The following is a 13695-nucleotide window of genomic DNA, read 5'->3' on the forward strand; positions in this document are numbered from 1 at the left end:
ACTCTTTAGTCTCCTTTAATCTGGAATGGTTTCTGTGTCTTTGTATCTCATGAGATTGACATTTTTAAAGAATACTAAACAGTGTAGTTTTCTTTTTTTTTTCCTGTATAATATCTCTCCACATTGGTTTTATCCTGATTAGATTCAGGTCATTCATTTTTGGTAGGAATGCCACCAAATCACTTTGCGTTCTTCTTTATCACAAAGCATGTTATTAGTTATTTTTTTGCAGTGTTAACTTTCATTGTTTGGGTAAGGTGATATTGCCAATGTCTCTATTGTAGCCTGAATGCCATTGGTTAGTAAAAAGTGTCTCATGAATGTACTATTCACTAACTCATCAGATCTTTTGTCCATTAATTTTTTTTTTTTTAAGATTTATTTATTTATATAGAACCGGGGTACAGAGATGTGGAGGGTGAGAGGATTCACCAGAGACAGAGTGGGGAGCAGAACAGGCAGATCGACGAAGTACACTGCTGAGGGGAGCAGCGGGCGGGCCAGGAGAGGTCTGCCACGCCATGTGGTCAACTCCGGGGCAGGCAGGAATCGAACTCATGCGGAAGCGGCTTTAGATTCTCAGTGCTGTGCTTTAACCCACTGCACCACCAGGGAGGGCCCTTGTCCATTAATTTTAAAATTTATTCACAGCTGTTACCTGATTGGTTATTTTCATGTTACTTGGTCAATAGTGATTTTTTTCCCAACTGACATTCCTTTTACATTTAACTGGCTTTTATTTATAAAGGAAAAGCTCCCACTCATTACTTGTTTTTTTTTTTTTTTTTCTCTTTGGCCATCTTCATCCATCCTTCCTTCCATCCATCCACATACCCATTTACCCATCCATCCATCCATCCATCCATCCTTCCAACCATCTATGAGTGTACATATGGATTTTTACTTATTCAGTAGGTTTTAATCTTTTATCATCATTTATTTTGTTAAACCAATTGTCCTAGATTTGGTCCATGGATGATCTTTTAAGTTGGAGCCTTTGATATGTCTAATCTTAGTTATCCTTTGAACACTTAGTTATTCTTTAAACATGTACTATTTTACATTAATAGAAAACAATAGTTCTAGATTATAATTGCTGTTGTCACCAGGAAAGGTGCTTCCTTTTTTAAGTTTTATAATCAGTCAAATGTTCTTCCTCTCATGCTCATTTTTGTAGAAAATGAAAATTATATTTTCTTCCTATTTAAAGATCTTTGTAAGTATATAGCATTAAAGCATTACTTAATGTGTCTATGAAAGCAATGCTCATTGTAACAAAATCTAGCATAATTATTGCTTTATCAAGATACTGAAAATACTATAGAGGTGATTTGAAAATCACCTCTAAATCCTAGTACACCAAAGTAAATGTCTTAAATGTGCACTCATCTTTCCAGTGTTTAAAGGAAAATTTGACAAAGTAAATATAAGCGATCTATTATAGTTAATTAACGTAAATTACTTATTCAAGGACCTGGTTTCCATAACCGTTGTAAGTTACAGGCAGATGCGGTTTCTGTTGCATAGGTGAAGGATGTCATGAAAGACATCATGTCAGACCTGCAGCAGACCAACAGCGAGAAGATTCTGCTGAGCTGGGTGCGCCAGTCCACCAGGCCTTACAGCCAGGTCAACGTCCTCAACTTCACTACCAGCTGGACGGATGGACTCGCCTTCAACGCCCTGCTCCACCGACATAAGTGAGACGTAATTCTACTTCATGGGCCTCCCACATTTATCTCCTCTGTATCTCTCCTTTCCTGCTCTTCCCAGCACTATGTCCCCATGAGCCTCGCTTTCCTCCATGCATGGGCTCGACCAAAATGTTAGGACAAGTGATAGCATGAAGAAAACTACCCGCCACGCCTTTCATTTCCAAAGGACCTGAAGGCTGCAGTGCAATCCATGCACCTGGTACATATTTATAAATTAAAAAATGTAAAACAGTCCCTCTCACTCATAGTTCATCCCACTCATTCAGCATGAGCCAGACACAAATTGTTACATTTTATTGTCACACCAAAAGGAAAGCTCTATAAATTCAGTGCAATCCCAATTACAAATAGACATGTGATTTTTCTTTCATAGAACGTCCAAGCCCATTCTAATTCTATAAAAGACCAAAGACCCAAGAAGGACCAGAATATTTCAGGGAATGAAGACCAAGTTGAAGTACATACTCAGCAAGCCAAAATCAATTAGGAAGCAGTACTAATTCAGACTATGTAGTATTATAAATCAGTATGCTAATATAATAGTATGAACCACATGAAATTGCTAATATTTGGCTGTTTTTGGCACAGAAGAATGGTAGTTTCACATGTTTTTAGGTCAGCCTAGCAGAAGGGGAACTCGGAAATATTTCCAACAGAAAGGAAAGCTGAACAAACAAATGAACTGCTACTGCAGGTTAATATGTAGATGGGACAACTGATACCACATGTAATAAGTGAATTTCATCTTTATGTCATTGCACCAAAAAATAGATTTTAGATGCATCAAGAATTTAAAGGCAAAAATTGTTTTATGTTTTATTGATGTTATAAATTATTGCCTTGTTTTATTTCTTTGCTGATATGTAAAAATACAATTGACTTTTCTATATCTAATACCTAGAAACTTGTTAAATTCTTACAAATTTTGTTTCTGTAGATTTTTTGCCTAGTATATATATGGATCACAATAGCTTTATTTCTAGTCTTTTTCATTTGTCCTTACTGTTTTGAGTCAGTGATAGTGAGTAATGTTTTATTTCTAAGTAAGGTCTGATTTTAATGTTTGACCATAAAATAGTTGTCTGTGGTAGCTTTTTCAGTGTTCTTTTGATCTGGTTGAAGTACCCAACATCCAGTCTTTTTCCATTTCTCCTTGATCAGTTTAAGGATGTTGCTTTCTGTTCCTGTTTGATTATGAAATTTCAGAAAACGCCAATGTCAGCCAGTGCTTTTTCCCCTTTACCAGATGATTCTACAAGTGTTGTGGTGTGCAGGGTATAATACAGCACAGAACAAACAGGCAAAATTACTGGTTCTGTTGAAGTTTGTTCCAATAGAAATAGGAAGAAAAAAGAATGAACATTTAAATTGTGTAGCATATAGGGGTAGGGAATATGCTGAAGAAAAATACATCAGGCAGGAGGAGAGGGAATTCCCTAGTGTGGGGGAGCTGGTGGGCCCAGTGGTGTGAGTGGGGGGAATAACAGGAAATGAGGTGAGAGAGGGAACTGAGGGACTATGGAGGGAGCAACGTGGGAGGCCAACGCCAGAAGGCAAATGTGGCAAGAATAAATAGAAGTGAACAAACGGTGAGGAAAATGATCATTTTTTTAGACAAGTTAGAGCAACAGTTATGTCCTACTATGGGATTTAAAGAAAATCAACATAGCGGTGACATATACTAGACAATATGTGCATGGAAGGGGTGATGGGAGGTCCTGACCTTTGGTTTAGGTTTATCCCCTGAACAGATTAGAGATGGATTTTCTCTTCTGCTAAACCTTGCTTTCTAACTGGAGAATTTAGTCCATTAACTTTGATTGTGATAATAGATGTGCTTAATTTCTTTTTTTGCCACTTACCTCGATCTTTTCATTTCTCTTAATGTTTTCATATTTTTTCCCTCTCTTTTACTGATTGATTCCTCCTTCCATTTTTTTCTTTTATTCTCTGCAAAAATATTACCATTTTCAGTCGTTTAGTGGTTTCTCTAGAAATTTTAACAATCATAGTTAACCAACAAAAGAAGCTTAGAATGTATTGGCCTGTTGTTTTTGTATATATGAATTACCTTTAGATAGTATCCATTTATTAAGTCTTTGGCATACAGAAGATACATATTTTTAACACAGAGAAAAATTTAAAAGTAAAATGTATTAGGTTATAGCCATAACCACTTTGTGCTTTTATATTTCATCTCCAATTGCATTTTGTCTGGTGATTTCAGACCTGATCTCTTCAGCTGGGACCGTGTGGTTGAAATGTCCCCCATTGAGAGACTCGAACATGCCTTCAACAAAGCTCAAACCTATTTGGGAATTGAAAAGCTCTTAGATCCTGAAGGTATTGTTTAGTATTTTACTTCAAGTTTGATATTGCTTCACAATGTCAAACACTTGAAACATGTTTTCTTTTTTCTTTCTAGAAAGTGTTATGAGAATTGAGGATTATTTTTTGTTGTAGTTGAATAATAGGAGTGAGTCATTTTATTACAAACAAGGTATTAGTACTTTTGTGCTAAACATTTTGTGCATAACAATTGAGGGATCTGATAGAAATTTAATGACATCATTGTAGAAAAGATTAATACCCAAGTAAGATATAAACTTTTAGGAAAACATAATTTTTGAGTAAGCAATTGTTATATGAAAGCTAAAGGGCATTCTTATGTAAACTGCTTGCATATGATACGAAAATTTTATTTACAAATGTTGCAGGATTGAATTCTAGACTTTTATAATGTTAAAAAAAAGCATCTTAAATGGTACTTTATCTCTGAGCACTTTGGGGAAGTCTAGGGAAGATTTTCAAGCAATAGATATTGAGCAAAGATAGGCACCTTTGAATTTTGTCTCTATTATATTAAATAAATGGAAATCTAATGAGCTATGGTATTGCACAGATTATATACTGGTATTGTTTATGATTACTAAGGCCAGTTATTTTATATCTTGTATTGAGCAATTCACATATTTTGGACATCTAATTTAAGCTGGCTCTTATTTTCTTCCACTTTTAGATGTTGCTGTTCAGCTTCCTGACAAGAAATCCATAATTATGTATCTAACATCTTTGTTTGAGGTGCTGCCTCAGCAGGTCACTATAGATGCCATCCGTGAAGTAGAGACGCTACCAAGGAAATACAGGAAAGAGTGTGAGGAAGGAGGCATCAGTATTCAGGTACAGGTGAAGTTTTATTCAGATGTTGGACTTGCCATGTTTACTTTCTCTGATGTACTGGAGAAAAACACTGTAGAGCCTTTTCCTCCTGACGGGCAATGTCTTGGTTTCTCAGCTTACACAGATATGAGAGGTTCAGTTTGTCGGAGCGCCTCACGGGTCACCTGTGGGGTGGGAGGCCATCACAGTGATTTACTGAGAGGGTGTCTGACAGGGTGATGGTGCTGGGGTCCCAGGCTCAGATCATCTGCTTCCCCCTCACCTGGTTGCCTCTCACCACTGTTGTTAATGCGATAAAGATGCTTTTTTTCATGTCAGTCTAATTTTGTTCTCAGTACTAGTTTTCTTTCTTCCTTTCTTTTTTAATAACCACATAAAGACTTTTTTTTTAAACATTATATTCTCATTATCAAAATATAAACTTCATTATCCCTCCTTGTAGGGGAGTAGTTGACAGTGTGCTATTTGTGTGCTTTTTACTGAAGGGCTTACAATGTTTTATTCACCAGGATATAGTGAATGTGTTTTTTTTTTTTTTTTTTTAGGTGATATAAAGTCATATATTTTCTTTTTTTACTCTGTTAGCCTGACAGGATCAGTCTATGTTTTATTTTATTCTGTGTTAGTTGAACCAGTTCTCTTTATTCATCTGTGAGACTCTTAATAGTTGGATGAGACCTTAAAAATTCATTTTAAAACTTGAAAGTCTAACTTTTTAGCAATCAAACAACCAGAAGATACACATGGATTCAAACTGATATGAAGCACATTTTAGAGAAACAGGAAACTTGGACTCTGAGGCTTAACTTTTTCCTGCTACAATTCTTTTTAGACTCTTCAACCTTAATTTAATTGGAAAAATCTGGATAAGAACACCTACTTCATAAAGATAATGAATTCAAAGTGGCTCAAATGATGTTAATAAGCACTCAGTAAGCAGCAGCTATTATTATTATAATTTTTCCTTCTTATTTTGTTTTGGCATTATCATTCATTCTCATTCAACAGTTCTTTTTTAAAAATGTTAATTAATTCTCAGATAATGATAATGGCCTGAAATTGGCATAACATTTTTTTTCTTTCTTCAAGGTTCAGAGAACTTATTAGTACATGTTTTCTTTGGGTCATAGAAACCAGCCCTTTTATTTTCTTCATTTTTAAAATAGCATGGTTTATAGGGAAAGCAAAAAATATTCTGGAGGAAAAGGAGGCAAGAGATTGGTCCAGATTGTGAACTTTAGGTTCTTTTGAAAAGTTTCAAAAATCAAGTGATGCTAAAGAAAACTTTTAATATTTTATGACTGATTGAGAAGATGCTGAGAAGCATTTGTCTTTGGTAGTAGAGTTATTATCCTGCCTCAAAGTGGCTCAGATAATCTTCTGGATTTGCCTTTTGGTTTTAGACTCATTTCTTTATTGGACTGGAAGATCCTTTTGTTGGAAAGATGGATATTTGACTTCTTATAGTTAAGTCCATTGTCTCTTAAAAAAGAAGGAGATTGCATTTGCCTTTCATAATGTGTAGATAAAATAATCATTCTCTCTGGGGCTCCGGGTGTCATGATAAGAATTGCAGAAGCCATTTGCTGTTTGATTAACAGCAAGTGTATTAACATTAACCTTTCCTTTGCCTGCATTCGTTAGTGCCATAGAGGTTGAATGAAGTTAATTGAAGAACTAAAATGTGCTCGAGTTTTGATCACCTGCTCTTTGACAGAGTTCTCCTTCTGGTGTTTTCAGTAATCTTGCAGAACCAGTCTCCCTCTCTCACTCAGCATTAGGTGGTCAGCAAATGATTCCTGCCTTACTCTGAGTTAATCTCTCAGTTGAAAGTTTCATCATGTGTTTTAGTTAATACCTTCTGAACATTTGCACGTACATGTGACCTTTTTGCCCACCAGGGAAATCCTTGTGCTTGTCTTGAGTGTCTTCCCAATTCTAATCTATCAGCATGAGACTACAGAGGGTCGGTTCTTAATGATCTCCAGCGTTAGGATCTTTGGAGTTAGGATTTTCGATCTAAACTTCTTGTTTTTCCCTTTTCTGTGTTTGTTTCTGTGTTTCTCATGTCTCTTAATTACTCAGTGTTTCAACAGTGTGCTTCCTCATTCACCTTTTAAGTCTTTTATTCAGCCTAGTGGGTCCTTTTGGTTCTTCCTCCCTCCCAAATTTCTTCTATGTGTTTCCTTTTAGTCTCAGCCATTACAACTAATTATAGATATCATCTTCTCTTAGCTTACAAGCCCCTCCTAACTCCACAAGTCATCGCAGGCCACTGTCCTACAGCCTTTGCTCCATCATCACTGTATGTGTGCCTCTTTATGCAGTACTCCTTCACATATTGGCCAGGGTGGTGTTCCTGAAGCAGGGAAGGTGCACTTCAAGAGGGTGGGGAGTGGCCAGTTATGTGGAATGCATCTGAGAATCTAAGTAAGAAACAGGACAACCCAGATCTCTGAGTTTGATTGGTCAGTTCTGGTGTATGTATTGTCCTGACACCATTATTTAAAAAAATGCTTTGGTTTTTGTTTAGCTGCATGGATATGCCAAAGATGATGCCAGAAAAGCAGATTTATCAATGGAAAGGTTATTGGTGACACTGATAGGTCTTTTCAGGTGAGCATTGAGGAAAAATACCAAATCAGAGGCAAAGGATACAGACAAACTGTAGCTCTTAAATCCATGACTATCTCTTTCATTTTCTGTCCATTTTTGTGGAGACATAGAAGATGTGGGGAGATGATTAAAATGTAGATGGACTGTAGGCAAGTATTCGAAAAGTTTTGCTTTGAAAAGGAACACAAGAATTAGAAATTTTGATTTGGTTAGAAGATTCCAAAATATTTAAGAAAATACTTCATTGCTTAGAAGGAGCTTGAGATTAATTTTTCCTATTGATTTATAATAAATATAAATTTATTCTTTAAATATTAAAACTAGCAAGTTACTTAGAGGGTAACTCCTCAAAAAAAAAAAAAAAAAAAAGCCTTCAGTTCAACAGCCTGCATGTGACTGTCTTCCTGTATCTGAAATGCAACAGAATACAAGTAGTTTAACTCAGAATCAAAGCAGAATTCTATTCTCTTAATCTCTGCCTCTTTTTCCTTCAATGATAGCTACCCTTCAAGGCCCAGCACATTGCAGAACTTCTGTGAAACTCCTTTTTTAGCACGTAGTGAACTCAAAAAGCATCTCTTGTTGGAACTGTGGAATTTTATAACATTGCTAATAGCCACTTCCTATTTGTTCAGAAGTGACGCGTGTAGGTTATTTCTCTCTCTCTAGCTTCACTACGTGTTCAGGGTACAGAACCCTCCGGGCACACTGAGTAAGCGCCTACCACTTCTCCGTGACATGGGTGCCTGACTCTGGGACCATGTGGCCGCCCTCCACGCGGTGCCTGCCGTAGACTCCGTAAGGCATGCTTCTCTTGAGCACCTTTCCTTCTTCATGACGCTGTGGCTTTTCCTGGCCTTGTTTTTGTAGAGCTCAGCACAGGAAGAGCATGATAGTTCTCGAGCGGAAACCCCCAGCACGGTCACGGAGGTTGACATGGACCTGGACAGCTATCAGATAGCCCTGGAGGAAGTGCTGACATGGTTGCTTTCTGCTGAGGACACTTTCCAGGAACAGGATGATGTATCCGATGATGTTGAAGAAGTCAAAGACCAGTTTGCCACCCATGAAGTAAATAACCTGTAGCTGATGAGCCAGAGAGACCGGCTGCAATGCCTGTGCCTTCTCAGGGGCTGTCCTTACTGAGTGCTGCTCCGTTGAAAGCTCATGGCATCTTGTCGGAGTCATGATACTTAAATGGGGCATTGTGATTGCACTTTGGAATTAAATTTCGGACTTGAATCTTACTGTAATTTGTACATCCATTGCAGCCACAGAGAAGGATCTGTGCATAGTGCTGCCTGTTTTTGAAGTGTATTCTTAAACACAAAATAGGCCCTTCCTGGTGGTGCAGTGGGTTATAGTGCAGCACTGTGAAGCTCACTGTAGCCACTTCAGTGCCAGATCAATCCCCGGCCACGGAGCTGATCCATATGGAGAGACTTCTCCTTTCTCCCCGTTCCTCCCCTCAGCAGTATACTTCAGTCAGTCGGTCTATTCTTCTCCCCACCCTGTCTGGCCTGCACCCCAGTTCTGTATACATAAATAAAATAAATCTTTTTAAAAAAACAACACAAAATAGCTAATTAATACTCCAAATCTTTAGGTCTTGAATGTCCTCCAAGAAGTGATTATTTTTATTTATTGTATGATTATGCAAATGTTATAGCCTGTGTTCCTGTCCAATTTTATCATGAAAGCTTCCTGCTAGTTTGAGGATTTATTATTTTGCAGTGAGATGCATTTGATTATGTAGAGATTTCATTCTGACGAGGCAGTTCCTTGTGCATCTGTATGCTCATTGACATGTTTTATGTGCTGTATTGACCTGGAAATACTAGAAATAATAGAAATGTTAGTAATCCTTTCATGAACATGGGGTTTTATATATTATCTTTTCTTTTAATTGCAGGTCATGACCTGTCAGTAGCATTATTTAAAATTTACTTAACAATACCTAGTTTATTCATACATTACATTGTCCTCTTTGATCTGTTCCCCTTTTCACTTAGGCCAGTTGCTTATTTCTTACATTCAGTATTTAAAAATCTGGATCAAAGTATACTATATTTGCACTTCCCTGGGCTACCCTTTCCTGCAGCATTGATGGCTAGGCATTAACCATTTATTAAGATACTTTTGCAATGGGCAGCTCACAAATCATAATGACATATCTTTTCAGGCTTTCATGATGGAGCTGACAGCACACCAGAGCAGTGTGGGGAACGTTCTGCAGGCGGGAAATCAGCTGATAACACAGGGAACGCTGTCTGATGAAGAAGAGTTTGAGATTCAGGAGCAAATGACCCTGCTCAATGCCCGGTGGGAATCCCTGAGGGTGGAGAGCATGAGCAGACAGTCCCGGTGAGTGAAGCAGAGGAATGAGCCTTCACTCCTAGACTTTGTGGCTGAGCCCCAGCTTCAGCAGAAGCCTGTTTGCCTGTGAGACCAGGATAATGACAGAACTCGCCTAGTACGATTTCTTTTTGCACCATCATGGGAGTTTTGTATGACCTTTATTTTCCCTTTGATGTGTTAACCAAATCCAAAGGTAAAACTGGGAAAATAAAAGTTAGCAAAAAGGGGAACGACATTACCCTTACCTGTGCCCAGGATAAAAATCAAGTAACTATTCACTCGATAGGAAAATGGTACCACGTAGAATTTATCCACAATTCCATGTTGTGACATCCTTCAAAGCAGTTTGCCCCTCATGGTTCATTTTATTTCATGTATTGTGCGTTACGGATCAAACTACATTCTGTTGCAGTTTCCACCTATTTAATAAGGGACTACCTGGTCAGAGAAACGAAGACTGATATAAATAAAGGATGCTGCTGATCGTATGTTTGGCTGCCTCTAATTCCCTCCATTTAGTTAGAAAACGCACAGTTTCTTTTGCGGGTTTTTATATGTAAGGACCAGAAGCTACTTTAAGCGGTTAGACAGGCGGTGTCCCTCAGAGAGGGCTGATGCTGTGTCCCGCCCGCAGGCTGCATGACGCGCTGATGGAGCTGCAGAAGCAGCAGCTGCAGCAGCTCTCTGCCTGGCTAACACTCACGGAAGAACGCATCCAGAAGATGGAGACTTGTCCCCTGGATGATGATTTAAAATCCCTGCAGAAGCTGCTAGAAGATCATAAAGTAATTGGTCTCATATTTCTTTCATACCCTATCAAATCTGAAAAAACAGTACTTAGTGTACTCAGGGTCTTCTGTGACTAGAGCAGAGTTGGGGTACCTTTGCAATGTACTTTTACCCAAAAGTACAGAGGATATGCCGTGGCTCTTCAGAACCAGGGATGCAACTGCAAGTCTGGATTCCTTCTAGGTACATACAGTTTTCTTAGGAAAGCACCTGGCATTCATGAGGCTATTAAGATGCCTAGCAGTGGAAGAAGCAATGGCTTTCCTTCAAGGCTGGGGCAGCTAGACTGTGCCGATGCTCACACAGCATTAGGCGAAGAAGCAGGCCCTCAGATTTCTCTCTGCCCCATCCTGTAAGGAAACCTATGGCTTCTTTGATTCAGGAAGATAACATGCACTAGATAATTTATCAAAATTTGTTGGACAGTTCAATTTGGTCACAGATTTAGGAGATAGTAGTTTAGTCAAGATAAGGGAAGGTAGAGTAAAAGATAGCCTCTGTGAATTGTTTGAAAAAATATTGTTGAAATGGAATCTAGAGATAACTGATAATAAAGCTCCAGGAGTTCATTGACAACTTGAGGCCTCTGACAACACGTTTTTAAGTAAACTCCCTATGTACATACATATAAAGATCGCTCCTGGGGAAGAGGAGAGAATAGAAAGTGCCCATATATCTTTAATTGCTTTTCTGAGTAGCTAATCAAATTAGATTCTGACTCTTAAATAGCATTTGATTCATCTCACTTTATACCATTCTGCACTAGGAAAAATGATCTCTAACTCTATATATTTAAGTTCAGAACATTTTTGGACTTACCCATTCTATGTTCTTAATTTCCATGGACACACAAGCTGTTTATGCTGTGTGTGTGTGTTTTAACTAGAAGTTGGAATAAATGCCATGATATCCATTTGCAATTTGTTAATGACATCGCATTTTCAAACTGCTTTGGCTCTTAATGAAATGTAAAGATGTACAACGAGCTTGTTTCATTAGTAGAATACTTAGCGTAATGATTGGAAATTTAAACATGGTGGCCTCATTAAGTGTCCTTAATTACTATTGACAACTGAGTGGATTTTAAATAGGTAATGGGAAAGAGTAGAAATAATGGGTTGTCTTCATTTTTTTCCTCTAGAGTTTGCAAAATGATCTTGAGGCCGAACAGCTAAAGGTAAACTCATTAACTCACATGGTGGTGATTGTTGATGAAAACAGTGGAGATAGTGCTACGACCATTCTGGAAGATCAGTTACAGGTAAGGACCCTGCACAATAGGACGGCACGTGTGGACTGAGGCCCAAGTACATATTCCTACTCCTCTTTATGGTCTGTCTTCGTATTGATTTGGAAGAGTAGAATAACCTGTTTAAGTTGTACTTTGCAGTTGAGAGTCGATAACATATAGGCTGTAGGGTTCATGGCCCTAAACTTGACCTTTGGGGTGATGGATAAGGCTACACTTAGAACCCAGCTTCCTTGTGTATCACATTAACAAGACTTGGAAACCCAGGGACTGATCTTCGCAAGTGAACCACAGACTTCTTGTTCAGAATCACTGCAGGCATTTATAAAAATGCGGATATCTGGTTACTGTGACCTCCTAAATTCCTGGGATTGGGGCCCAGTGAACCTACACTTAAAAAAAAAAATGTGTGTACCTAAAAATTTACAGAATTCAGCTGTGTTAGCTTTAATATGCCTTTTCCTTGGTAAGTCAGGGTGTGAGTTTTACCAGCAGTATTGGGAGCCCTCCAAATTGCTTCTTTTTGCACAAAGGCTATAGTGTATGTTTTTACAAATATGTCTAAAGAGATTTATTGGTATTTCACTTGAACAATATTTTAATACCTAATAAGATGTTTCCAATTTATGATTTTTAGCTGCTGTCACGTTAGCATTTCATCATGCAACATGCTCTTTTGTAACATTGAAGTTGACCAGAGGTGGTGTATGTGCTGTGGTAATATGCATGCACTTTTAAGTGTGTATGAGAGGTGTGAACATACACCCCTGCACCCAAATGTGTGTAGCTGGCCAGTGGTTTTGGGACCTTGGTACAATAGCATTTAGCTACTATAGTAACCAGAGAGGTTGATCTTCTTGTCTTGCCTGGTTAACAGTGAGGAAACTGAACTTCAGAGGGGTTTAGTGACGCCCCTGAGATTTAAATAGACAATGAGTGATACCGAGACAGGAGACCTGTTGTCTGGCTCTAACTTCTCTACCCTTTGTGTTCTAAAACAGATTATATTGTTAGCTATCAAGATAATATAGTATGAATGAAATAATTCTTGTTCACCGGCAAGTAATGTAGCAATAAAATTTACATTTATTATATACTATTTATAAAATAGTAATAAAATAATTTACAAATTTTCATGAAGAATTATTTTGGGGGAAATTAGTTTTTATTGATTTAATCTTGCCAGTAGTTATAAGACTCTATTGATTTTTGTGGAATTTTCTATGGCTCATGCAGTGTAGCAGAACACAACAATTAACTATTTTTTATTTTGTACACATTCGTTCAAAACATAGATTTTATAAGGTTAAAATATTTTATAATGTTGATACGATAGATAATAGCTGTCATGTAATGAATGGGTGGGTAAGAAGTAATTGATAAACTACCTTTTTTAAATGCAATGATAGCCTGAAACATTTTAAGCCCACTCTTCCCCCAGATTTGCTTGATATTTTTTGAGGACTATCTATAAAATTGTTGGCATCTCATAATAAAAAAAGCCACAATGAAATGGAAAGAGTAGGAATTTGGAGTTAAAAAATAACAAGACAGACTGGCCCTCCCTGGTGGCGCAGTGGGTTAAAGCATAGCACTGAAAAGCTAAAGCCGCTTCAGCATGAGTTCGATTCCCGCCTGCCCAGGAGGTGACCACATGGCGTGGCAGACTTCTCCTGACCCGCCCGCTGCTCCTCTCAGCAGTGTACTTCATCAATCTGCCTGTTCTGCTCCCCACTCTGTCTCCGGTGAAGCCTCTCACTGCCCCTGAGCCTCTGGCCTGTACCCCAG

At 38.1% G+C, this 13695-nt stretch overlaps 1 protein-coding gene across 1 annotated transcript in view; it reads left to right on the forward strand.

Moving 5' to 3' along the window:
* The window catches only part of UTRN (utrophin), a 237827-nt gene that overhangs the window by 121964 nt on the left and 102168 nt on the right, over positions 1 to 13695 (forward strand). Inside the window, exons 7-13 of the mRNA XM_012735025.1 lie at positions 1528 to 1700; positions 3943 to 4058; positions 4735 to 4895; positions 8382 to 8582; positions 9694 to 9875; positions 10504 to 10654; positions 11800 to 11919. Of these exons, the coding sequence (XP_012590479.1) occupies positions 1528 to 1700; positions 3943 to 4058; positions 4735 to 4895; positions 8382 to 8582; positions 9694 to 9875; positions 10504 to 10654; positions 11800 to 11919 (1104 nt within the window). The remainder of the gene's footprint in view (positions 1 to 1527; positions 1701 to 3942; positions 4059 to 4734; positions 4896 to 8381; positions 8583 to 9693; positions 9876 to 10503; positions 10655 to 11799; positions 11920 to 13695) is intronic.

Source organism: Condylura cristata, unplaced genomic scaffold, assembly GCF_000260355.1.
Source record: "Condylura cristata isolate star-nosed mole 26May11 unplaced genomic scaffold, ConCri1.0 scaffold00001, whole genome shotgun sequence".
NCBI classification, from domain to species: domain Eukaryota; kingdom Metazoa; phylum Chordata; class Mammalia; order Eulipotyphla; family Talpidae; genus Condylura; species Condylura cristata.